This window comes from Delphinapterus leucas, chromosome 20 (genome assembly GCF_059928025.1).
Source record: "Delphinapterus leucas isolate spDelLeu-1000000601 "Yukka" chromosome 20, BTC_Dleu_Yukka2, whole genome shotgun sequence".
NCBI classification, from domain to species: Eukaryota; Metazoa; Chordata; class Mammalia; order Artiodactyla; family Monodontidae; genus Delphinapterus; species Delphinapterus leucas.
The window spans coordinates 60,973,267-60,998,628 of NC_143148.1; the positions used below are offsets into that span (position 1 = coordinate 60,973,267).

The window sequence follows — 25,362 nt, forward strand, 5'->3', positions numbered from 1 at the left end:
TCTCAGGGAAAACAATATTCTCTTCTGAGAAGGCAGATTTCTCCTTGCTGCTCCAAAGGTATCAACAGAATGTGCCTGTGGTTAACGGTGGGGAACCTTAGGGCAGAGTGATGTGGTCTGGGTGGAAGCAGGAGACAGCGGGCAGTCAGATGGACGTTCCAGAACAGGAATTCCTCTCCCAAGCGGCCCCAGGAGGGAATCAGCCAGCCAGAAGGTGAACTCTAACCCAACCATCTATTCTTCAACCAAAGGCGCCCAAAAAGAAAGGGAAGAAAGGGAAAGCCAAAGGTACCCCGATTGTTGATGGTCTCGCTCCGGAGGACATGAGCAAGGAACAGGTGAGCGGGCTGGCCTGAGCCGCGGACCAGCGCTGAGTTGGGGTGGGATGGGTTTGCTACTCTGCGCTTCTCCTAGGAGCCTCTTTCAGACCGCTGCCCCCACTTCCGCGTGCACCTCCCCTCTGCCTGGCTCCTGCTGCCCTGCCCACACGTGGATACGCCCCTCCCACGCCTGCACGCCCAAGCACAGCACGTGTTGTAAAACAACGCGGTACAGACACATGGGTGAACTTTTTTATAGGGTAGTAGGAATTTGGAAGGAAATGTCTTTCTGGTATAAAAGCTGTTTTAAGTTTTCTGGGTTTTCTTTCATTCTTATCTTTTGTAGGCACCTGATGCTTACAGAGCTGTTATCATAGTACATACACCTATAGCATTCTCATTTGTTTTATTTACCATTAAACATTGTGAATTATTTTTGGCCACTTGTTCATTTTGATGAACTTAAGAGCTGGAGAACATGGTTATATAATTACAATTTCAATTACAAGGCTCCTGAAACCTGTAACGTGTGCAAACTGTGAGAGCAAGTGTGGTCTGGGAGCATCTGACATGCACTCCTGTGAGCGTTAATGACCCTTACTTACTTTTGATGGTTTTAAGACAAGGAAATGAAGGGTGACTGAAACAGGCATAAGACCTGAAGCTGGAGAGCTGGGCCGAGGCCCTTGAACAGCGGTGGAGAGCCTTTGTGTCACAGGCTGTGTCCGCAGAGGGTGGTGGGTCAGGTTGCGCTTTGGAAAGGTCCCCAGGCTGCCGCGTGAATGGCTTACCCACTGCGCTGCCCCAGCCGTCAGGCTGTTTCTTGGCTCCCCATTTTCTCCTGTCCGGTGGGGACAGAACTGTGACATGGCAGTGGCCAGTCTGCAGAGCAGAGCCTTGCTGTCTGGTGTTCCAGGCGTGGACACCTGAGAAGCTTCCAGGGCCCAGGCAGGAGTGAGAGACTCAGGGCAGCTGCGGCCAGTTCGCTGCATGTTAACCTGTGGGCCCTGGGCTCCAGAGCTGTTTGTTTGCTGATTTTTGAAGAGAAGCTTGAAATCTAGGTAGTTGTAAGAAATCTAGATATCGAGTGATGGAACGTCCAGCGTGAGCCGGTCAGAGTCGGGAGGAGCCTGGCTTAGATCCTTTGTCTGATTGACACAGTAGACCCCACTGTAGACCTCCCTCCTGGGGAGCCCAGCCCCGTCCCGGCCTGGCGGCCCTGTTTTGTTTTTTTTTTCCTTTAACCTATTTGCAGATTTGCATTTGGCTCCGGACCAAACCATCTTGACTGTTTCGGGTTTACTGGTTTTGTATACTTTTTGCTTAACGTGTATCTTTAAAGGTGAAAGGTTTTCTACATTGTTTTGTGAACATATTTACATCATTCTCATATCTTTGTGTTGTTGGGCCATATAACCTTCTAGCTGATATACTCTAATTTCTCAACCATTCTCCTATTTATTTTTTTATTGGCCGTGCTGTGTGGCTAGCGGGATCTTAGTTCCCCGACCAGGGATTGAACCCGGGCCCTGGCAGTGAGAGCGCGAAGTCCTTATCACGGGACCGCCAGGGAATTCCCAACCATTCTCCTACTTAAAAGCATCTTAGATCATTTCCTTTTTAATCTTTTTGTTGTTGTAATAATGGTGTGGCTAATATCTTTAAGCGGAAAGCTCCTGTGTTCTTTTGAGAAATTTCTTTAGTGTGAATCCCCAGGAAGGAATAAAAGCATATAATCATTTTATGACTCTTGGCCAAATACAAGAGATTTCTGCTGTTTGCTGAACGTTCCCTGTCCCCGAGCCTTCCCAGCCCCCTACTTTAACTTCTCACTGTTAGCTCTGATTTACTCTGAGGTGAGAGCAGCCCCTCCCTCTTTCTTCCTGGCCTTTCTCCGTGCACCCTCCCCTGGCGGCAGGTGGCCCGCCCCGGCCGCCTCACTGGCCCTGTTCTGCCTGCCAGGTGGTGGAACACATTGGCCGCATCCGGGAGGAGCTGGACCGTGAGCGGGTCGAGCGCAACTACTTCCAGCTGGAGCGGGACAGGATCCACACTTTCTGGGAGATCACGCGGAGGCAGCTGGAGGAGAAGAAGGCTGAGCTGAGGAACAAAGACCGGGAGATGGAGGAGGCCGAGGAGAGGCACCAGGTGGAGATCAAGGTGCGTGGGGCTGGCCTGTCCCCATAGGAGCTGCCACATGGGCAGAGGAGCCGGACCGGGGGCCAGGGGCGTTGTCTCGCCTTGCTTTTGGGAGTCACAGCCCTTTGTGTCCTTGACGTGGGGAACTGAGGGTATTTTTTATGTGTGTGCAGGTGGGCATGTGTGTGTAGGTGAGCCTCTGTGTGCAGGTGGCATGTGTGTACAGGTGGGCAGGTGTGTGCAGGTGGGCAGGTGTGTGTAGGTGAGCCTGTGCAAGTGAGCAGGTGTGTGCCAGTGGGCATGTGTGTGCACGTGAGCAGGTGTGTGCAGGTGGGCATGTGTGTGCAGGTGAGCAGCTGTGTGCAGGTAGGCATGTATGTGTAGGTGGGCAGGTGGGTGCAGGTGAGCCTCTGTGTGCAGGTGGGCATGTGTATGCAGGTGGGCAGGTGTGTGCAGGTGAGCCTGCGCAGGTGTGTGCAGGTGAGCCTGTGCAGGTGGGCATGTGTGTGCAGGTGAGCCTGTGCAGGTGGGCATGTGTGTGCAGGTGTGTGCAGGTGAGCCTGTGTGTACAGGTGAGCCTGTGCAGGTGGGCATGTGTGTGCAGGTGAGCATGTGCGTGCAGGTGAGTCTGTGCAGGTGAGGTGTGTGCAGGTGGGCATGTGCATGCAGCTGAGCGGGCAGAGTAGGTGAGTGGTGGTACTCCCCCCCGCCTGCAGGTCTATAAGCAGAAGGTGAAGCACTTGCTGTACGAGCATCAGAACAGCTTGATGGAGATGAAGGCGGAGGGCACCGTGGTCATGAAGCTGGCACAGGAGGAGCGCCGCGCGCAGGAGGGTGCCCTGTGCAGGGACATGCGGGCGCTGCAGGTGGAGCTGAAGGAACAGGAGCTGGCCGGCGAGCTGGTGGTGAAGAACCTGAGGCTGGTAGGTGCTGGCGTGCTGTGAGCGCCTCGGGATGCACTCCAACTGGGAATTCATATTTCTGTATATTAAATCCTGCATTTTGGCAATTAAATATTAAACAACAGTAGCAGCAGCATGCAGCCAAACAAGCCCTGTTTGGGGTCCAGACACAGAATTCTGTCTCAGGCTTGAGCAACAGGTTGGCTTCCCAAGAGGGAAATCCAGCTCAGGGTCCCTCTCCGTATACTGCTGACCTCTGACCCCAGAGACGCGCGCGCGGCCCCTGAAGTGAGCAGCCCTCCAGCCCTTCGGCAGCCACAGCAGCTTGTCCTGTGAGCTGTGCTCTCAAGTGCCTCGCTGACCTTTGAGACTCTTTGGTCCTTTCGGAGGGAGGCGGCGGGGTTCCAGGTGGAGGTTGGAACTCCTTCTTAAGCGCCGGGTGCGGTTCTGATCTCTGGGGACACAGCGGATGGGGCTGACAAAATGCCTGCCCACGCACGGCTGATGGTCTAGAATGGAGAGGCTGCCCCTGAGACAGAAGACAAAATAAGCTGTCAAACCTGTGTCGCAGGTCTGCGGGCATTAGTGCTACAGGAAGGTGCTGGGAACCAGGGTGGTTGCATTGTTCTACGCGTTCCGGGAATTCATTGAGAAGGTGATACCTGGGCAAGGGTGGGGGGAAGGCAGGGCTGGGGGAGACCAGGCCCTGAGAAGGGCTGGGGATGGACCAGTGCCACGGCCCCCAGGAGTGAGGAAAGAGGGGTCTGGGGGACAGGACTGAGTCGGGGGCCTCTGGAGGGCGTGGGCAAAGGGAGGATGTGTCCAACTTCGGTTTTCAAAGGTTGTTCCTGGCTGTGGGTTGAAAGCCTTTGTCAGTGCACTTGTCTCTGTGTATGTCTGGAGGCGGCCCAGCCTCAACTGAATCTGGAAATAAATCAGTAACACTGCAGACTTTGCCGTGAAGCTTGAGGGAGCTGAAGTCTTGGACGCTTGAGGGCAGTCTGGTCTTTCTGACAGAAGCACAGAGTGGGCTGCCTTCCAACAAGTACAGCGGTGCGGGCTCTCTGCTTACGCGAGGCCTTGGGCGTGGAGTAGGTACACGGTCAGAGTGCCGCTCTGAGTGAAGACACTGCTCTAGAGTCTAATTTAAACTTTTTATTCAGAATTTATAACTGTCTATTAAAATAATTTGTAGCGGTGTTCTAAGCCAAAGCAGGTTAGCCGACAGCGGGGAGCCGGCAGCTCTGTGTGGGTCTGGCCCCTGCTGTCCAGCCTCTGGGCAGGGCGGGAAGGGCTGGGCACGGCCAGGGGCCGGGATGTCTGTCAGCATTCTCTGCAGCTCCCAGGTGAGCTGCGCTGAGGGAAGTCCATTATCAAGTGTGGAATTTACCAAACCTTGTTATTCCGGGCTGGGTCCATGAGCTCGGAGGTGGGGGGCCCAGCAGAAGCAGCACAGGTTTACTGAGCCGGGCTTTCCTTGCCAGTGAGGCGAGGGGCCGGGCTGAGGGGCCGGCGTCTGTCCCGTCCCGTCTGACCTCCAGTGACCGGCCACTTCCGCCTCTGCAGAAACACGCCGAGGAGATCACCAAGATACGCAAGGACTTTGAGCGGCAGGTGCGAGGTCAGCGTCTCCCGCGCTCCGTGTAAGACGGCCCCAGAGCCCCTCCCATCAGGAAGGGACTGCCCAACAGCGCTTGCTAACCGGGCACATAAACCAGTTAAAGCAGCTCAGACCTGCAAAGCGAGGCTGGTGGACTCTTCAGGATCCCAGAACACCCTATTCCATGAGAGGTGGGAGGCTGTGAGGACCACCCAGTACCCGCCCACACCCTCAGGCACGAAGCGGCACCTAGAAGCAGGCGGTAGTTATCCAGCCTCGTGGGCAGCGTCCAGGTCTCCCGGCCTGCGGAGGCTCCAACCTCGGAAGTCTGTTTGGTTTACTGATAGAGCCCGTAGTCTGGCTGGCTGGCCGTGGTTAGAGCCCATTGGGACTGGGTGACACTCGGCTGTTGGGATCCCTGAGGCAGGGATTGATTAGCAATGCCTGCGACGGGCAAGGAGGGCAGGCTGGTGTGTGCTCTGGTGCCACAGAGCAGGAGCAGCTCCCCGCCCCGTCCTGCTTTCCGCAGAGCTTGTTGGTGAGGCCTTCGTCCTGGTGGGTGTTCTCGGCCCTGGGCACAGCTGCCATCTCTTCTCGTAGCGACAGGGCCAGCATTCTGCTCAGCTGCTGTGTGTGCTGCTGCCTTTCAGAAATCGAGGCCAAGTACGATAAGAAGGTCAGGATGCTTAGGGATGAGCTTGAGCTGCGCAGGAAGACAGAGATCCACGAGGTGGAGGAGAGGAAGAACGGCCAGATCAGCATGCTTATGCAGCGCCACGAGGAGGCCTTCACGGACATCAGGAACTATTACAACGAAATCACCCTCAACAACCTGGCTCTCATCAACTCCCTCAAGGTGCTGCCGGAGTGCCCAGCCCCCTTGGGCCGACACCCCTGCTTGTAGCAGCATTTGACCCTGCCCTTCAGCGGCCCTTGATCGAAGCTCACGAGTTGTGTTGCCCGCTACAGCCGTGGCTGCGGTCCGGCTGTTGCCCTAACCCTCATGTGGCAGGGAAGTGATACACCTGTATGCACTGGGATATGTCAAAGGTCAGGTGGAAGCACAGGGGCGTCATCGTCACTCAAGTGCTGGCAGCCGTGGAGGATGTCCTCTGGGGGTCATGAGCAAAGTGTAATCTCTCAATTTGCACGGAGGCTGAAGTACTAGAAAATTCAGAATAAGTTAAAACTGTGAAAAAATACTGTGTGTTTACACAGAAAACAGATGTAGGTCCTCACGGTGCCGGCAGGACCATTCTCTGCGGGCAGGGGAGCTCGCGGCCCTCGCCCTGCAGGCCGCAGCCCCTGGTCCTGCCTGCCGACCCCCTACCCCTCGTGCCCACAGGAGCAGATGGAGGTCATGCGGAAGAAGGAGAGGCACCTGGAGAAGGAGATGATGGAGGTGTCCGCGCAGAACAGGCTCCTGGCAGACCCCCTGCAGAAGGCTCGGGACGAGATGAGCGAGATGCAGAAGCAGCTCGGGGGCTACGAGAGGGACAAGCAGATCCTGCTGGTGGGTTTCTGCCCGATTCCTGGCCCTCCCTGGCACCTCCTCCTGGGTGTGGAAGGGCAGGGAGGCGTCTCCTGAGGACCAGAGCGGAGCCTGGCCCTCGGGGCAGGAAGGGCAGGGGCGCTGAGCCCCTCCTTCCTGGGCCTGGTGGCCCTGGGGCACGTGAGGCTGGCACCTGTTCTGGGAGATGGGTGGCCCCGGCGGGCTGCCCCGGCGGCTCAGCCCCTCAGGCCTGGGAGCTGGTTCCCTCTGACGCTCACCTGGCCTGGCTGTTGCTCGGGAGCTGCATCGTGTGGGTGCCTGAGTCGGGAGTGCTCTCTCCTCCACCCCCATTTTCTCTCCAGTGCACGAAAGCCCGTCTGAAAGTCACCGAGAAGGAGCTGAAGAGCCTGCAGTGGGAGCACGAGGTTCTGGAGCAGCGCTTCATCCAGGCGAGCTCCCGGGACGCCTGGGTGCCGGGCTGGGCGCCTGGCTGCGGCAGCTGGAGGTCCCGTGGCCCTCCTCGTTCTGCGCGGCTCTCGGTGGGCGGCCGGCCCGGGTCTCAGAGGGCGGTCAGTGGTGGGGAGCGGGTGGTGCCCACGGCTGTCCCCTGGGGCTCTCCTCTGAAGCGTGGAGGTGGCCTGGCCCCTTGAAGGAAGGGCTTTCTTCATCTGTGTGTGTGTTTCTAAGTCCCAAATCTTTATGTGTGCGTTGTAAGCAAGCCTGTGGGTGCAAACACGAGGGCCCTGGGGCCGTGCGCTGGTCCTCACAAGTGGTCAGAGCTTCCTGACTCTCCTCCCACACTCTTGTGTGTCCCGGTGTAGGGACACCGCTTCCCAGAAGTGAGGGCGTCTGGAGCGCCCGTGTTCTCGTCTCAGCCTGTGTGCCGTCTCTCCGATCGGGTCACATTTGAAATCTCTGTTCCAGTCCTTTGCTGTTACAAGCACGCTTTTAAGTTCGTCTTTGTGCAGCTGTGTATCCCTTTCAGGGAAGTGGGTTCCTAGCAGGGGAGCTGCTGGGCGAGAAGGTTCACGTTCAGGGTGCAGATAGTCTGCCGGGAGGGATGTTCAGAGTTGCGACCCCACCCACAGTGCCCAAGGGCCGCTTCCGCCGGCACCAGGTCTTCGCTGATGTGACTGGGGGGCAGGCAGGTGTCTCACTGCACGTGCTTTTCCGCAGAGATGGCCCTCCCTGCCTGCAGGTCCCGGGGTCTGGCCCTGGGCCTGGCCGAGGGCAGAGCCGCCCCCTCTGTGTGAGCCGTTAGCACAGCTACCGCCGCAGACTGACAGTGGAAAGGACATCCCGTAAGCGGTCAGAGCGAGAGTGACCCTCAAGGAGCCTCCGAGGGTCCCGGAGGCTGAGGGCAGCTGAGGGGAGGGTCCGTAGGCAACCAGGGAGACGCGGCTCCCCGCTGCAAGGTGGCGTGAGTGGGGAGGGGACTCTACCACCTTCTCTTCTGTCTGCATGTCGTCTGCGGCAGGGGAGGCAGGCAGCGCCCCTAAGAAACCAGACTCGTCACGTTTTAAAGAGCAGAGGACGGGGACTGGATTGAAGCACATCTTGAGAATACGATCCTGTAGTTAGAAAGACACGGTCCTACAGGGTTTCAGCACAGCCCTCTCCTCTTCCTAGCAGTGATGTGTGTTTTTATGGCAGTGCAGAACATTCTGGAAGCAGTCCCAGCAAATGCTCAGATGGTGGCCTCTGGGAAGTGGGGTTGAGGAGTGTTTACTTTTTCCTTTTTACACCCCTACTCAGTCTTGATTGTTTAATGGTGCACAGTTAAAAGGTAAAGGAGATGAAAAGGACACTGTCCTTGGTGGACAGGTGGGTGGCTCCAGTGCTCGCTCTAGACCTGTGTTCCAGGGTCTGGGGCTGGCAGAGGGAGTGGACCTCCAAGGGGCCCCCACCCGAACACTGCTGAGTCTGAGGCCCTGGACCTCACGGGGATGATCATGTCCCGAGCCTGCTGCCCAGACCCAGGGCAGGGGGTCTGTGCAGGTCGTACTAGGGTCCCTGTGGCTTCCTGAGACACCTTCCCAGAGGTGTTTCCTCCTGCCGCCCATGATGTGGACAGCCGCATACCTCTAATTCGGTCACAGAGTGGGGCTCAGGCAGCGTAGAAGATTCAGACCCACCTGCCCGTGGCCGGGTGCTGGTGAAGGTGCTGTGCCGTGGCCTCGGGGCAGAGCCGGGAGGGCCTTCTTGCCAGTGAGAAGCCCGGGCCCACCCCGCAGGTGCAGCAGGAGCGGGACGGGCTGTACCGGAAGTTCACCGCAGCCATCCTGGAGGTGCAGCAGAAGGTGGGCCTCAAGAACCTCGTCTTGGAGCGCAAGGTACAGGCCCTGGCCGCCGCGGTGGAGAAGAAGGAGGTGCAGTTCAACGAGGTGCTGGCGGCCTCCAACCTGGACCCTGCGGCCCTGACCCTCGTGTCCCGCAAGCTGGAGGTCGGTCCCAGGGGCCCCCGGGGAGGGGCTTCCGGCGGCCTGGCCTCCGGTCGGGGCTCCTGTCTTGTGCTCCAGCCTCCGTCCCTCAGTGGAGTCTCAGTTCACCTCGGGGAGGGGCTGTTGTGGTTTGCTGGCCCGAGCGCCCAGGCCTGTGTGAGCCATCGGGCTCCCCAAGTTCCCGGGCTCTGCCCTGGTGTCTCTGAGGCCTTCCCCGGCCCCTCCTTAGCCTCCCGGCACCTTCGAGCCCGAGTCCACTGCCCACTCCAGCTTAGCCTCTCAGCCAAGGCCACGGCCGCCGTCCGCCTGGGACACTGAGATGTGCTGGTTGAGGCCGTGGCAGGGGGAATGCAGGGCCATGGGTGGCCTTTGTGATGGCTGCTGGGAAGGCTTCCCAGAGGGAGTCACACCTGAACGGAGGCTGGAGCGTCTGTTCACTCGAGAGTCTGCAGTCGTGTGTGGCTTTCCTCTGGGCTGGGGCTGTCCTGGGCATGGGGCACAGCAGTAGAAAGACAGACGAGGCCTTGGTGCCCACAAGCCAGCAGGGTGAGCTGAGGACTCAGGACGGCAGTTGCCACTGCCGCTGGCTCAGCAGGCAGAAGCCCTGATGCCCCTGGCGGTGACCTTACCTGGAAATGGCCTTGTCCCTCTGCTCCCTGACCTGGGTGGGACGTGCCACAGAAGAAAACGGGTGATGACGGACAAGGGGTCTTTGGTGCTGCTAGGGAAGCGTGGCCTGGCTCTGGGATCCTGGCCAGTTGGGTGACCTGTAGCCGCCAGGCCTGAGGTGGCCCCAGGTACGGTTTCCTTGGGGGTCTAGGAGACGGACACAGTCCACAGCTGGCCTCCGTGACTCCACGGAAGGTCCTTCCATGCTGGAGGGCCCTGTCTGCCCCTACTCTTCATTCACACAGAAGCAGATCTCCTGGGTTACAGGCCTCAGATGGCAACAGGAGGGCAGGAGAGGGTGGGCAGGGCTGACAGGATGACTCGTCACCAGTGGAGGAGGGGGCTGGGGTCTGAGGTGATGTTGTGCCCAAGGTTCTGGCTGAGACCAGGTGTTTGCTCACGGGAGCGATGGCCCTGGCTCAGTGGGTGGCAGTGCCTGGAGGACCCAAGTTACCTAGGCTCGGTTCTCGGGGCTGGGGTAGTGCAGCCTCATGGTGGGGCCTCGTCTGGGCCGGCATCACCATGGTCCCGAGTCTGGGGGCTCGTCTCTGTTCTTGTCCCTCTTGTGTGTGGATCACAAAGGGGAGGAGGGCTTTCTTGCTCTCCTCTTGGGAAGCACAGCCGGTCTTGCAGCTGGGCCAGCGACCCAGTGCTGCCAGCGACCAGGGTGAGGGAATAAAAACTCGGCCCGTCCATGGCAGTCACCATGGCTGTGCCTGGGGGCCAGGGCAGGGCAGGTGGGGAATCGAGGGGGTTTTCCCTGGGATGGCGTTGGCAGCCGGGGTGGCCCCAGAAGCAGGCCAGGCTGCCCCTTCTCACCCTCTGGGCAGCTTCCTTATGGAGACGCAGATCTGTCTCCGTTGGAGACCTTTCCACACCAGCCGCTCCCCGTGTGGACGTCCTGACACCTTCCTTTCCTCAGGACGTTCTGGAATCGAAGAACAGCACCATCAAGGACTTGCAGTACGAGCTGGCCCGGGTCTGCAAGGTGCGAGGAGACCACCCACCCCTCCCCCATGTTCTGCCAGCTGCCCGGGGCTCCACACCCCTCCCTCAGGCCCCTTCCTCACCCAGGACCCCACTTGATCTTTACCTTTGGGTGCTGACACAGTCTGAGGCCGTCTGCGCCTGCCCAGGGTCACTTGGCCTGCAGGTGGCCTGGAGTACATCCGCATGGCTCCGACGCTGTCCTGGTGTCCCTGATGGGGCCTGCCCAGTGCATGCGTGGCATCCTGTCCAGCAGGCTGTCCCTGTGTCCCTGTCCGGCCCTTGCTCTGGAGCCATGGCGCTAGCCTGGCCTCTGGGGCGGTTTGGGGCGGGGGGGTGTCTCTGCTCCCTCAGAGTCACGTCCACGTCTTCCAAGCACGTCTTCCAAGGCCTTTCTGAGTCTGGTGAAAGCCACACAGAGGCCTCCTGCAGCTGGGGAGTGCAGTGCCCTGACCCTGGTGCCGTCTGTGCCTGCACCCAGCGTCCCCAGCTCTGTGGCTGAGCCCGCAGCTCTGTCAGTGCTTGGCCCGTGGGGACGCAGACACAGTGCTGCCTGCAGACGCGCTTCCCGAGAGCGAGCACCCCGCGCGCGTGACTCAGATGTGAGCCCTGGGCTGTGGAGCCCCAGCATGAAGGCAGTGCCCGTCATGGGCACTGGGCTCCGTGGTGACCAAGTCCCCTGGGCCTTCCCTGCCCACAGGGCCCTCCCCAGGTGCTCTGGGAACCCCTGATACTTATATGCATTCTTGGGGGAATTTCCGTAACCCACATCTGACTGTGGGGAGGGCTGAACCCCAGAGGTGGGTGAGGGCCAGGGCCCAGCCCCTGAGTCATGCTGGAGCCCGGCCCTGGCTCACCCTTTGCTCTCAGCTCCCAGCACCTTGTCTTGCCGATGCCGGGGACAAGGAGCCCCTTTGAGCTTTTGCTCTGCATCAGGCCAGGCTCTGAGCACGTAGCATGCATCAGCTCTTCAAACGCTTGCAACTGTCTGGCGAAATGTGCCCTTTTAAAAACATCTGCTTTTAAAGGATGGGGGCACAGAAACCCTGTCTGCGTTGGCCCTGCCAGCGCTGTTGCCCAGATCTCGGCATTTCTGGGATGGGGGAAGGGAATAGATGCCAGTAGACAAGGCAGGGGGGTCATCCCTGAGAAGGCAGGGATGCTGAGCCTGAGTGAGAAATGCTTGCAAGGGACCAGGAACTGAAACCACAGTCCTGCTCTGAGTGCACACCCTCTTCAGTCTCCCCAGCCGTGAAACAGGGATGGTGGGGGCATCTTCCATTGTGGGTTACCCGAGGTCCCGCACATGAAGTGGTTGGGTAGTGCCCGGTAAAAGTCCTCAGACTCGGGCCAGAGTTGTTCTCGACAGAAGGAAAGCCTCTGGTTGTCTTCCAGCTGAGCCAGGAGGTGTCTGTGCATGGCCATCACCACCGGCTCATCTGGACCCACTCTTCTGGGGAGGTGGAAACTCAGCTACATAAGATCCCTGGGCAAGTCACTTGGCTTAAAAGGATGGCCCCTTCCGTGGGGCCTTTGATTGGTTTGGCCTTGAGGACTCCAAACACTGGGGTTTGTCCTGCTTGTAATAATCATAATCATATCCCGGGTGCATTATGTTTTCCCAAAAGCTTTAAATGCATGTCTGCAGCCACTAACCAAGCAAATGATCTCCTTAAGACTGGAGTATTGAAAAAGACGTGGGGAATGACGGACTTAAAAAATGTGAACCCGAAGTCTTGACCTGTGAATCCCAGAGATTCAGGAAAACAAAAACAAAAACCCAAACAGAATCAGCAAAAGCTGTGAGCGGCACTAATGCCTTAAAACTTTGATATCTCTCAGGCTAAGAGTTTGATCAAAAGGGGGGACTGTTAAAAAGAAACAACAGGTCCTAAACGGAGTCACTTATGTGAACCCTACCAAGACTTAATACCTAATTGAAGTTTTAGCCTCTCCCTAGAGTGGAAATTTAAACCCATCAGCAGTGGGAGGTGATCTGCCTAAGACCCCCTGCCTCCCCTAAGGGAAGGTGCCCACCCTTTTAACTTCCTTGTCCCACCCTCCTGTGCCCATAAAAGCCTCCGTTTTGTACAGCTCCTCGGAGCACCCTTCCGCTTACTAGATTGGATGCTGCCATGAGTAAAGCCAATTAGATTCTCACATTTAAATAAGCGTGTGAAGGCCTGGGTCTGGTGTAGTGAGCACCTGGTAAAGGCTAGCTCTCCACGGGGCTGGGTGGGCCTGAGCGAGGGTCAGCCCCGGCTACCCCTCCCCTGAAGCCTCTGTGTCCCCACAGGCCCACAATGACTTGCTGCATACCTATGAGGCGAAGCTCCTGGCCTTTGGGGTCCCCCTGGACAACGTGGGCTTCAAGCCCCTGGAGACGGCCGTGACGCTGGGCCAGGGCCCCGCAGGACTCGTGGGCACCCCAACGTAGCCCCTGCCCGGGGCCACTGCCCGGATGACACCCACCTCACGCACCGAGGACAGCAGGTATTTGTTTTGTAGACGTGCGTTGTCAGCAAATGAAGGTTTTCACAAGTGCTGCGTGTCCTGTTGCGTGGCTGTGTGGAGAGGCGCCCCCAGGGCCCACGGTGCCGTCCGGCCCCTTCCCCGAGCCCACCAGCTCTGTGCGCACACCCGCCCCCATCCCACCTGGGGCTGGGCAGCTCCAGCCGAGCGTGCCTAGTGACCGCAGCCGCCTCGCAGATGCCAGCAGCAACTTTATTGAAGCCCGAGTGACAGCTGCCACTGGGAAATCGGGGCCAGAACGTCCCCGGGAAGTGTGACCCTGGTGCCCGTGAGCAACAAGCCTGCCCTGCTGGTCGGGGGCGGCTCAGCCTGCCGTGGTGACGGGTCCGGGCTCGCAGGCCGGCTGCCGGTCAGCCGCTAGCTCCCTCGGTATGTGGTATAAGACCACGGGCTCAGCAGCAGCGGCACGTGGAACTTGCGGGTCTCGTTTGTGATGGTGAAAACGACCTGCGGGCAGAGGGGACACCGGGAGAGCCAGGGGCCAGCATGGAGCGCACTCAGCCTGGCCTCAGTGCTGCCGTGGACCCAGCAGCCCAGACGGCTGACCTGGGGCTGCGGTTGGGGGGCAGGAGCCCCGGGGCCAGCTGGGGGGCGGTGGGTGTGGCTGGGTCCTCCCCAGAGAAAGCACTCTATCTGAGGGGCCCTGGGCCTGCAGGTTCCCAAGGGGTCCCGCCCGAACAGGTCAACTGAAGGGGGACAGTGAGCTGGATGGGGCTCGGGTGAACCTCTGTCCGCAGGGGCTGAGTCAGCCTGACCCCGGAGCAGGGCAGGGACGGGCGTGACGTGGTCAAGCCCGGCACCCCTTTCTTCTGGGAGCCCAAAGCAGGTGCGAGGTGGTGGAGGCGCAGGGCCAGCCTGTGGGTCACGGTGAGTCATGGGCCTCCACCCGTCTGGCCCTCACCTCCACGTATGGGTAGAAGCTCTCCTGGCCCCTCTTCTGCCAGTAGCCCTCAGTGTCGAAGGACAGCTTGTAGGTGCCCGCCTTCATCTGGCCTGGCAGCAGGAGCCCAGGGCAGCGGCCGTCAGGGTCCGTGTAGCTGGGGAGAGAAAGGGGGGGGCACTGCAGAGGGGGCTGAGGAGCCCCCGGCCTGGGTCCCCCAGGGCTGCGTGCCCACCGGCCTCCGATGTCCCGGCAGCCTGACTGGAACTCGGGTGAGCAGGCCTGGGCGGCTATGGAGCAGGACAGCCTCCAGGACCTGGGGCTCTGGAGCAGCCCAGGGACACTGCGCACTGTTTGAGAAATCACAGAGAAGCAGAAGGGAGAAAATTCCCACAATCTACCCCGTGAGCAATAATCGCTTTATATCTGGCATGTATACTTTTCAGATTTTCTCTATGCGTAAACATGCTCATTTACAAACTTTAAGAACGGGTTGTACTAGTCACACTGTATTATAACGTGTACTTTTTGTTTAATATACTGCGCGTGGCTTTCTGGTTCAGTAACTGTACCCAAATCGCCGTCCGCGTGGTGGCCTGTTTCCAGCAGCACCAGTGGAGGCTCTGAGGGCCTCTGCTTCCTCGGAGCCCCTGGCACCTGCAGCCACGCTCGCAAGCATCTGCGCTGTGATCAGAAAGGGTGGCATTTACCAGCGCAGTTTAGGGGGTGTGGTTGGGAGTGGGTCTGTACGCCCCCCGCCCTGGACTCCGTGTGTTCCTCCAAGCGCAGACGGGGCCTGGACCCCCAGCTTTTCTGAAGGGCTCCATACCCTCAGGCCTGGAACCTTTGGGATCCAGCCTACCAGCCCACACCAGCGGGAGGGTCGGGGGAAACTGCTCACAGGCTGACCCATGACACCTGCCAGTCTGGGCTGGGCGTCCCGCAGCAGAGTCTGGGCCTGGGGCAGGGGTAGCGCTGCCAGGCAGCAGACACCTCCTGCTGCCCCAGCTGTCCCCCTTCGCCCCCCAGTCTAGGAAAGGGGTGCCTGTGGTGTCTGCACACAGGGTGCAGTGAGAATATAGAGAACGTCCAGTGCCCACCTGCTGCCCCGCACAGGTCACCCGTCAGTCAGTGACAACCAGGCCTTTCAGGTCCCACCTCAGGCCTCGGCTGGCCCAGCCTGCAGGAAGAGACACACCCCTCTTCCCCCTGCAGCGGGCACTTGGGCTGTGAGCTGTCCCAGCACGTTCTGTGGCCCTGACCAGGACTACACAGCCTGTTGAAAGCGCGGCCCCGAGAGTCTGCAGGGGGACTGTCCGGCTGTGGCGAGCCCTGCTCCCTGCCCTCCAGGCCTGCACCCCTTGCCCTGGCGTGGGGCGGGGAGGTGATCTGGACTCGAATCCTGCCCCAGACCGCCCTCCTACCTTTTCCTCAGCTCGGTCCACTGCTGGCCATGGTCTTCGAGCCTGGACAGACGGAGGCAGAGGCCCTCGGCCGGAAGCCCTGAGGCAGTGTCCAGTACGTGGGTGGTCAGCAGGCTGCTGCCCGGCTCCATACCTCTACCCTGGGCCACGAGAGGGACAGGGAAGCTGCCTTGTGTCCACACCTGCCGGTATGAGGCAGCGGAGTCGGTGTAAACAGCCCCGGGGGACAAAGTCCCAAACTGCCCCTGGGCCCTGGGTGAGGAGCTGCGGGTGGAATTGCCGAGCAGCCCGCGCAGGCTGCAGTGACACACTGCCATGCAGGTCGCTGACCTGTCCCCCTCCTCCCCCAGCAGCCCCCTCCCCCCAGCACTGAAGGGGTCTCCACATCCAGGGGCCTCTCCCTCAGTCAGTGCCGGCTGTGGGTGGCCACACGGGGTTCTTCTCCCGGAACTCAGCTCTGTCCCCTTAGCCCCAGGTGGAGGAGAGCTCAGGGGCTCCGAGTTCGGGCCTGTCCCCCTACCTCCGGGGAGCCCAGGTGTCGCTGGAGTGTCCGCAGCCGCAGGGCGACCCCGGAGCTCATGCCGGGCCGGACCGGGGGCTGGCGAGGTGGCGACACCACGCTGCCACCCCCAGAATGTCCCCGGGCCCCTCCCAGGCCCCGGGGGCCACGTGTCTGACCAAACTCGGGGCGGAGCCACAGGGAGGGGTGAGGCCGGTCTGGTTCGCAGCGGCTTCACCTCGGTGCCCACCTGGAGGGGCCCAGGGGCCTTCACGGGGTGGAGGGGGTGGAGGGGGCGGGAGGGGTGGGCAACCGGCGTGCACAGACCTTTGGGGCCGTGGAGGCTCCTCCCGGCCCGGAAGTGGAGCGGCCCTGGGGTCGGGGCGGGGGGCTCGGGGCGGGGCTCGGGGACGTTGGGGTTGAGTGCTGGGCGGGACCGGACGGGGAGGGGCGCGGGGAGGGGGTGGGGCTCTGGCGGGGCGGGTAGGTCCAGCCAAGGTCCACTTCGGCCGCTGGGCGGCGCAGGGCGAGCCTGACGGCCCCCGGGAGCCCCTCAACCGGTGTAGCTTGTTTTCTTCCCTGGGAAGGTCGGGATTTGATGGTAGCCCCGACAGACCACGTGGTGGTGCCTCAGGCGGGACCGATGGCCCCTGTGGTCGCACTGCCCGCCCCTCCTCCTACCCGCTCTGGCCCTCGACCCCCAAGGAGCATGGGCCCTGCACACTGACAGCGTAGGGTCTGGGCTATTCAGAAACGAGGAAACAAGAGACAAGGCTGAGCCGACGGGCACGAGTCCATCATTGTTTCGCAATAGTCCATGATGTACACACGGAACCGACTGTATATAAAGTATAAATAAAGATAAGGGCGTTCTGTGTTTAAAATCTGGGTGACGTTGCCTGGCGGGTTGGATTGCTCTGGATGTGGAGTCATTTTTCTTGTTGCTAAAGAGCCTTTTCTAATTATTTGGATAGTGAGTGTGGCCAATTTCTACGTTAAGGATCACACCCCTCTGAGGTGGGGAAGGGGACCTTTCTAGCGACACTTGGGTGTTGGTTACAGTGCTTTGCAAGCAATCAGGAAATGTCTGTCTGAGATTTAAATGCATGTGACGTTTGGCAGGGCTCACGTTTTTAGGAGGTGGCCCCAAAGAGACACACGCCTGTTTTGGTAAACGCCCATGGGGACGGGACCAGAAACAACCAGGCTGTCCCCACGGGGGACAGTTAAATACATGAACTCTGCCACACACAGCAACTGTGCAGCCCAGTGAAAAGAGTGAGGCCCATTTGTGTGTAAGGTGGATGGTCTCGGGGCGGGAGGCATGTATAGCTTCGTGGTTTTAAATCCGCAGTAGCTTTCAGCCCATTACAAGGGCAAGCTCACTTATCACCATCACAAGCTCAGGGTGCAGCTATTAGAATCCCCTTTTTACAGAGGAGGAAACTGAGGCACAGAGAGGCCATGTACTGGAATATTTTCTAGTGTGGTACACAAAAGACTGACGATACCAGGTCCACCTCTGGGACAAGCAGTGTCGACAAGCGTTAATTATTTTCATTCTGTAACCTTTCTTTGTACACTTAAAGTCTCAAATGTCAAGCTGACAAAAACAACAATCAAACCTTTTTTGGAGGGTGCCCTTTCACCCCCTTCGTCCTTCTCTGCCCCGAGAGAAAACCTAGTTCTGGGAGAGCGCGGGGCAGGGCAGGGCGTCGTCACAGCTCTTTCTGGGGTCTCGCTAGGGCCCCCTCCCCAGGCTGCAGGCTTCACCTGGAACCTTCCCTGTGCCTCTGGGAGGGCAGTGGGTTGATTAAGAGTAGCCATGGGGGTCCAGCTTAATAGGCCCAGTGCCAGCCATGCCGTGCTCGCCGCGTGACCCTGAGCTGTGACCCTGCTGCCAGGAGGGGGAACAAAGTGCGCGTCTACCTGCTGGGCCTCTTGTAAAAAGAGACCAGACACAGGCCTTGAGCTCCTCCCTCCTCCCCACTCCTTTCTGACCAGGTGAGTGTGATGCTTGAGTTGGAGCATTCCACCCCCCCACCCCCCCTGCCCCGCCCCCTCCCTGGCATCGGGAGGACAGACACAGGCCCTAAGGAAGACACACGCTGAGGAGGAAAGAAGCTGCATCCCTGGAGTTGCTGCTGGGCCGCCTGGCAGGTGGGTGGGGCCTTTCGTGTCTGGATTGTGTTAAGTGCAGTGATCTTAAAGCTCTCGCGTTGATTTTTCCAGGTGGGTAGCCCAAAGCGTTTCTGCTTCAGGGAGTTGAGATCATGCAGGTAAAACGTATAACTACACACAGGGTGCTCAGTACCTTGGAACTGACCGTTCTTCCCGGGTGGCTGAGACGCTGAGCAGCAACGAGGGTCGCCCGTCCTCCTGTCCCAGGGAGAAGGCGGCCGGTCGGGCCGCCGTCTGGGTCTGTGCTGGTGCTGGGAGGTCCCCGCCCTACCCTGAGCCCCTGGAGAGGCCCACGTGGGACCAGCCTCTGGGGCCCCGCTGAGGCACTGCAGCTGCGCTATGACACCAAGGGTGCCCGAGCCCCTGCCCCTACTCCACGCCCCACCCCGGGAGTCCTTCCAGGCCGCTGTGGCGGGAATTTGTGGTCAGAACTCAGCGGAAGGGCCATGAGGGCAGCTGGGACCTTCCTGCACTGAGGAAATATTGAACATCACCAGGTACACTGAGGCGACACAGGTGACAAGGGGAAGGCCATTTCACATGGTGCTATGAGCTGAGAAGGCCACACGATGGGCGGTGCCAGAGGGTGACAGGCGCTGGAGGTCAGGGGGCCTGCCGGCAGGCTGAGGAAGGCGAAGCCAGGGGTGGGGCTCACAGGAGGGGCGCATTTGGCCCCCGGTAGCATTTCAGCTCCCCAAGGACCTGGGTTATTGTCTGTTTCGTCAAGGCTGTTCCCGTGCCTGGGATAGGACCTGGCCAGAGGTAGGTGCTACATCAATATCCCTTGAATGAATGGACAGAAGGAGTGTGCAGATACGCAAGGGCAGAGACGTCAGGCTGCAGAGCGGGAGTTAAGTAGATGAAGAGGGCAGACGTGAAAGAAGAGAGCGCGGGAGAGAGAGAGGCACGGTTTCCAGGCCCTGCTTCCCAGCCCTCGCCGGGCTCTCCTCCACCCCAAGCCTGTCTGCACTCTGTTTCTTTACGGGAAGGTGCCTCTGTCCTTCACTCACCCATGTGTCCTGCGCTGCACGTCTCCAAAGCAGCTCCGAGTCTGTTCCCACCACACCCCCTGTGCCCGAAGCCTCCTTAGTCTTAAGCCGGGGCATCAGAGAGCTCTGGCCAGAGATGAGGCCCCTTCCCTGCCCCGGGACAACCGCACCTTGTCTGTGTCGTGGACTCGGCTTTCTGCACTTGTGTGCCCGTTCGGGTCACTGCCTGGTCCAGGATTGGCTGCCCTCGCCCTGGGACAGGGAGCATTTGTGGGTCAGTGCGTCCCAGGGGGTTCTAATGTTCCGCCAGGCTGAGGACCCCTGGCCTGCATCATGACACTGCTGCTCAGCAGCGACACATGGGCCACCGTAGAACATAGTTCATGAGGCATCCGCTGGCCTCAGCTGGACTTCGAGGTCGGGCCGAGGATGGGAGGGTTGGTGCTGCTGGTGCCTGTGATTGCGGCTGCGACCACAAGCCTTCAGCTTGGGGGTTGCCGGCACACAGGCACGTGGTGGTCAGCGCGGGGACCACAGGTGCCGCCAGAGAGCAGATGCACCAAATGTGGGGGGCCTTCCCTCCACTAAGTGACTGGCTTCCCGGGTGCTGTCTTGTCAGGCACACCTCAGGGCTCATCTTGGCTCACCACTCAGCAGAGAAGCAGACTTTGATAAATTCATACCACCCCCTTCCAAAACTGACCCAGGAGGAGACTTCCCCTGGATTGAGATCTGATCAACATATTCCTAGTCCCAGCACCAAACTGGGGGGTCCTGGGACCCCTTCAGTTATGTGGTCACCACTTCCGGGGTCAGGGTGCCAGGAATGTTTTCCGGTTTCACCAGGGGATGTGGTCTAATTTTGTGGCAGGCAGAGCCACTTCGTTTTGCCAGTTAGAGGAGGGGTCTTGTGGGTACAGTTCTGATTTCCTCCAGGGATCCCTCAGGGCTCACTGTGCCCGGGGCTCACCGTCAGCCTGTGTGTGCCAGCAGGACCCCGCCTGCAGCAGCCACCTCTTCTGACTGGTTGGTCCATGTGCCAGTTGGTCTGGGGTCTGTTCTCATGGGTTGAGTGTCTGTTCTGAGTGGCTGGTGTCTTCTTCGTTATTTAACTGATATATTTTTTTATTGACGTAGAGTTGATTTACAATGTTGTGTTAGTTTCTGCTGCACAGCAAAGCGAATCAGTTATACATATGTATACATTCTTTTTTAAAAAGAATCTTTTCCATTATGCTTTACCGCAGGGTATTGAATGTAGTTCTCTGTGCTGTACAGTAGGACCACGTTGTTTATCCATTCTGTATATAAAAGCTTACTTCTGCTCACCCCAACCTCCCACTCCATCCCTCCCCCAGCCCCTAGCCCCTTGGCAAACACCAGTCTGTTCTCTGTGTCCGTGAGTCTGTTTCTGTTTCATAGGTAGGTTCATTTGTGTCGTGTATACATTCCGCCTATGGATGAGTCCGTGCAGTATACGTTCCGCATATGGATGAGTCCGTGCAGTATACGTTCCGCATATGGATGAGTCCGTGCAGTATTTGTGTTTCTCTGTATGACTTACTTCACTGAGTATGATAGTGTCCAGGTGCATCCATGTTGCCGCAGATGGCCTGATTTCATTCTTTTTTATGGCTGAGCAGTACTCCATTGTATATATGTACCACGTCTTCTTTATTCCTTCATCTGTTGGTGGACACTTAGGTTGCTTCCATGTGTTGGCTATTGTGAATAGTACTGCTATGAACATAGGGGTGCATGTATCTTTTTGAATTATAGTTTTGTCTGGACATATGCCCAGGAGTGGGATTGCTGGATCATGTGGTAGTTCTATTTTAGTTTTCTGAGGAACCTCCATACTGTTCTCCGTAGGGGCTGCACCAATTTACATTCCCACCAACAGTGTAGGAGGGTTCCCTTCTCTCCACACCCTCTCCAGCATTTATTATTTGTAGAGTTTTTAAGGATGGCCATTCTGACCGGTGTGAGGTGGTACCTCATTGCAATTTTGATATGCATTTCTCTAATAATTAGCGATGTTGAGCATCTTTTCATGTATTCTTCTTCTTCCTTTTCTTTTTAAAAAATATTTATTTATTCATTTGGCGGCACGCGGGATCCTCGTTGCCACGTGCGGGATCTTTGTTAGAGCATGCAGAATCTTACGTTGTGGTATGCAAGATCTAGTTCCCTGACCAGGGATCAAACCCGGACCCCATGCATTGGGAGCTCAGCGTCTTAACCAGTGGACCACCAGGGAAGTCCCCTGTATGTCTTCTTCGGAGGAATGTCTGTTTAGGTCTTCTGCCCATTTTTTGATTGGGTTATTTGTTTTGTTTTTTTGTTGCTGAGTTGTATGAGCTGTTTGTACATTTTGGAAGTTGAGCCCTTGTAGGTCGCATCGTTTGCAAATATTTTCTCCCATTGTGTAGGTTGTCTTTTCGTTTTGTTTATGGTTTCCTTTGCTGTGCAAAAGCTTGTAAGTTTGATTAGGTCCTATTTGGGTTTTTTGTTTGTATGTTTGTTTCTATTGCCTTGGGAGACTGACCTAAGAAAACATTGGTATGATTTATGTCAGAGAATGTTTTCCCTACGTTCTCTTCTAGGAGTTTTATGGCGTCATGTCTTATGTTTACGTCTTTACCGCTGGTGCCTGTTCTGATTGGGTGGTGTCTGTGCCTCACCAGCTGGGACAAATGTAGATTTGATTGCATCACTGGGTGGCCCCCTCCTGACCCCTGACCTGTCACTCCAGCCCAGCAGTGGGCACACCGATGGTTCCCCTCTGCTGGTTGATGGTGAACGTGTTGTGATGTGGCACTGAGGGGCTTGCCTGAGGGTGTAGGCAGTGGCCACGTTGTTCGTATCCTTATCGCCATCTGCAGAGGTTCCTGTGGGGACAAAGGGGAGAAGAGTTGATGGTGTCAACAGCTAACAACCAGCACGACCAAACAAATTAATATAAAATCTAAAATTAAGGACTTCCCTGGTGGTGCAGTACTTAAGAATCCACCTGCCAGTGCAGGGGACACGGGTTCGAGCCCTGGTCTGGGAAGATCCCACACACTGCAGAGCAACTAAGCCCACGCACTACAACTACTGAGCCTGTGCTCTACGGCCCGCGAGCCACAACTACTGAGCCCACGGGCCACAACTACTGAAGCTTGTGCACCTAGAGCCCGTGCACCGCAACAAAGAGCGGCCCCTGCTCGCTGCAGCTAGAGAAAGGCTGCGCACGGCAACAAAGACCCAAGGCAGCCAAAAATAAATAGTAAATAAATGTATTTAAAAAGACTCTAAAATTAAATGTCTTCGCTTTTTAGTCTACTCACTATGCAGATAACAAAACCGCATCAGGTGATGTAAGTGGCAGCTCAAATACTTCACCAAAGTCTTATAACTATTTCCAAATGATTTGTTTACTTTCTCAGAAATCTTCACGTCATCCTTTGATGTGACTGTCACTATAGGAACCCTGTGCACCATTAACTTCAGGGGCTGAGAAACTGTTAGGTGGCTGAGGGGAGGGCCGTCTTTTATATCCCAGCTTTCCATCTGTCGCACTGCTCTCGGGTCCCTTCTGTCCTCCCTTTTCCCCTACCGTTGTCAGGGGAGTCCTGTCTGGACCCTGGCCACGCTGCGGGAGCTGGGGCTGAGCACACAAACCAGAGGGAGAGAAGTGGTGAGGCTGGGCCGACGGGTTCGGGGCAGTGTGTCCTGGTTGCTAGAACCAAGCCTCTGGTGTCTGGTCCACGGAGAGGACCCCAAATGGCTTTGCGCATCAGGAGGGCGATCCGAGCACAGCCTGCGCTGCCTGGTGAGTGGCGTGGAGGCCCAGGAGGAAGCGTTAGTGGTTGCTGGTCGCAGGCCAGGAGGGGACAGAGCACATCCTCTCACAGCTCCCTTTGCTACGACATGCCCGGTACCTCCGGTGAACCTCAGCGTCCATCCCCAGGTGTCGGTCGGAAACGATGGGTATATGGACACGGCAGTGCTGCCTGTGGTGCCTCGTGAGACCAACAGAAGCTTCCGGACAAGCAGCTGCTGGGGCGCCGCCAGGTCTGTGAGTAGGCTGGCGCCTGGGGAGGGAGAGCCGGAGGGAGTCCTGCTGGCCCCGGAATCAGGAGCAGTCAGTCAGGTTGCTGCTTTCAGGGGCACGAATTGGGAGCATGAAGGGAATGGGGCCAGAGCAGCCGTGGGGGAGGGTCTGTGAGCAGCAGGGACACGGCAGGGGTGCGGCCGCCAGCGGGCGACCCCGGACAACAGCAGCCCCACGATCCCCGAAGGGCCCCCGTGCCTTGTGGCCCCTGTCGACCCATCTCTGTGGGATTCTGCCTGTGGCCCCCCGAGCCCCCCAGCCCCATTGCTGTGGAGCAGGGTCTCTGCTGCTTGAAACCACAAAAACCTTTGCAGTCCTGGAGCTGCCCCCCGCTCATGTCAGGGGGAACCTTCAGGGCAGTAAGAGTTTCTTTGATATTCGTACTTTAGTTTCCCAGTCTTCATATTTTCCCTGATTTTGCTGCCGTGTGTCCCTGAAACCCTCTGTTGTCTCATGGGGTGGGCTTCCTCCATCACAGACCCCTCAAAGGCCTCCCGCCGGGTGAACGTGGGCTTGTCACTCGGCTGCACAGTCTCCACGGGGCCCCTTGTCCCACTCTTGCTGTCCCCAAGCTGGGTCTAGAGAAGGCCCGTCCCAGTGAGAACCCACTTTCTGGCTTTATCTCTCGTCCCAACGACCGGGGAGTCTTCCAGCCTCGGAAAGATCACTCAGGGTTTCCTGCTTCAGTGCTCACGGCAGAGAGCTCGCGTCCTCACAGGAAGCACTGCAGCTGCACGTGACCCGTGACCACGCTCCCAGGGACGGACCACGAGGGGTGATGGGTGAGCTCCTGCACCACTTGCCTGAAGGCACTTTGCCCCCCAGCCCCTTCCTTCTCCCCACTTGGGGGTGGAGTGTGGGCCTGGCCACGAACTCGCTTTGACTGTGCGTGAGGGCGTCCTGGAGTGAGAGCAGGGAGGGGGACCTGGGTCCCCAGTGAGGCCACCCAGTGAAGTGAGGCTTCGTCTGGACCTCAGTTGGGCTCGGAGGGTATGGCCGAGGGTCTGCTGGACGGGACACCACATGTAGAGGGCCCTCAACCTCATACGGATGACAGCAGTGACTGTGCTGAGAACTTCCTGTACCAACCCAACAGCAGGGGAAGTGGAGGCTCCAGGGCTTCATGGTAACTAAGTGCAGAGCAGGGACTTGACCGAGCTGACCTGGTGGCTTGGATCCTGCACGCTTAACACTGGAGTGACAGGACCTGCTTGTTCTCTCTGCTCAGCCCTTCTTGCCACCTTCTCCTCCACCCCACACCCTTATTTTTGCTGCAAGAGTCATGCCTCTCTCTTTATTATGTATCTTTGCAGCTAATATTTGTGGTAGAAAATGTCTACTCCGCCATCAGAAGCCGGCATCTCATGGAATCCTCAGCCTCTTCCACGACCGTAGAGCTGGTTCCTGACACCCAGCTCTGCCCACCTCCACCTCTGCAACTCTCATGTGTGGTACCTGCAGTATAACAGGTGCTCAAAAAATGTTTCATGGCCTTCCCTGGTGGCGCAGTGGTTGAGAGTCCGCCTGCCGATGCAGGGGACACGGGTTCGTGCCCCGGTCCGGGAGGATCCCACATGCTGCGGAGCGGCTGGGCCCGTGAGCCATGGCCGCTGAGCCTGAGCGTCCGGAGCCTCTGCTCCGCAATGGGAGAGGCCACAGCAGTGAGAGGCCCGTGTAGTGCAAAAACAAAAAAAAAGTTTCTTGAATAACTTCAGAACTCAGTGGTTGTCTGACATATTTAGAAAAGGAGTGGCTGCCCCTACTGCCAGCACCCCTGAAACCCCGCAGGAGACACAACCTAGTGTGGTCCCTTCTCTCGCCTGGGGGAGCGTCACACCAGCGGCCCTGTCTCCCTGCCTGTAACAAACACACCATAAGGAGGCTCGCTGGCCCCTGGGCCAGTGATGCTGTAAAAACCCGGCCTTGTCCTTGTGAGATTTGGTGTGAAGACAACGCAGAAACAGAACCAGCAAAGAAGGGATCCTGGTCAGGAGTAAATCCCTCTCCATAGTGACCCTGTGAGACCCAAGCACTCCCTCTGCTAAGCCTGCTCCGACTGTTTGGGAAGGGGCCCTTGTGACTGTCCGGGCAGCGGGTGGGAGGGATAACCCAGTCTCTCTTCTGCCTCCTGAGACCAAGGTGGGCATCGGGGAAACAGCCACACCTCCGACGGGGGTCCAGAGCGGGTGTCCCGAAAGGACAGGGCCT

At 58.3% G+C, this 25,362-nt stretch overlaps 2 protein-coding genes across 2 annotated transcripts in view; one reads left to right on the forward strand and one right to left on the reverse strand.

Moving 5' to 3' along the window:
- Positions 1–251: 251 nt before the first annotated feature.
- Positions 252–25,362, forward strand: part of DRC4 (dynein regulatory complex subunit 4) — a 44,892-nt gene continuing 19,781 nt past the window's right edge. Inside the window, exons 1-12 of the mRNA XM_089903462.1 lie at positions 252–338; positions 2,283–2,480; positions 3,176–3,382; positions 4,928–4,982; positions 5,612–5,817; positions 6,307–6,474; positions 6,816–6,902; positions 8,670–8,897; positions 10,486–10,551; positions 12,847–13,043; positions 23,011–23,936; positions 24,468–24,623. Coding sequence (XP_089759588.1) covers positions 324–338; positions 2,283–2,480; positions 3,176–3,382; positions 4,928–4,982; positions 5,612–5,817; positions 6,307–6,474; positions 6,816–6,902; positions 8,670–8,897; positions 10,486–10,551; positions 12,847–12,987 — 1,371 coding nt within the window. The 5' untranslated portion in view covers positions 252–323 and the 3' untranslated portion in view covers positions 12,988–13,043; positions 23,011–23,936; positions 24,468–24,623. The remainder of the gene's footprint in view (positions 339–2,282; positions 2,481–3,175; positions 3,383–4,927; positions 4,983–5,611; positions 5,818–6,306; positions 6,475–6,815; positions 6,903–8,669; positions 8,898–10,485; positions 10,552–12,846; positions 13,044–23,010; positions 23,937–24,467; positions 24,624–25,362) is intronic.
- Positions 13,270–16,079, reverse strand: LOC111179373 (5-hydroxyisourate hydrolase-like). The gene is made up of 4 exons (XM_022582877.3): positions 15,907–16,079; positions 15,387–15,568; positions 13,984–14,119; positions 13,270–13,529 (listed from the first exon to the last, which is right to left on the reverse strand). Exons 1-4 carry the CDS (start codon positions 15,964–15,966, stop codon positions 13,440–13,442), a joined length of 468 nt encoding a protein of 155 aa, XP_022438585.1. The 5' UTR covers positions 15,967–16,079; the 3' UTR covers positions 13,270–13,439.

Bases quoted from the DNA above. Each gene is read 5' to 3' on its own strand.
- LOC111179373 (XM_022582877.3), bottom strand. From the start codon at position 15,966: ATGAGCTCCGGGGTCGCCCTGCGGCTGCGGACACTCCAGCGACACCTG. The intron at 15,569-15,906 runs GTAGGGGGACAG...TCATACCGGCAG, and splicing joins GACACCTGGGCTCCCCGGAG to GTGTGGACACAAGGCAGCTT. The intron at 14,120-15,386 runs GTAGGAGGGCGG...TTCTCTCCCCAG, and splicing joins TGGACCGAGCTGAGGAAAAG to CTACACGGACCCTGACGGCC.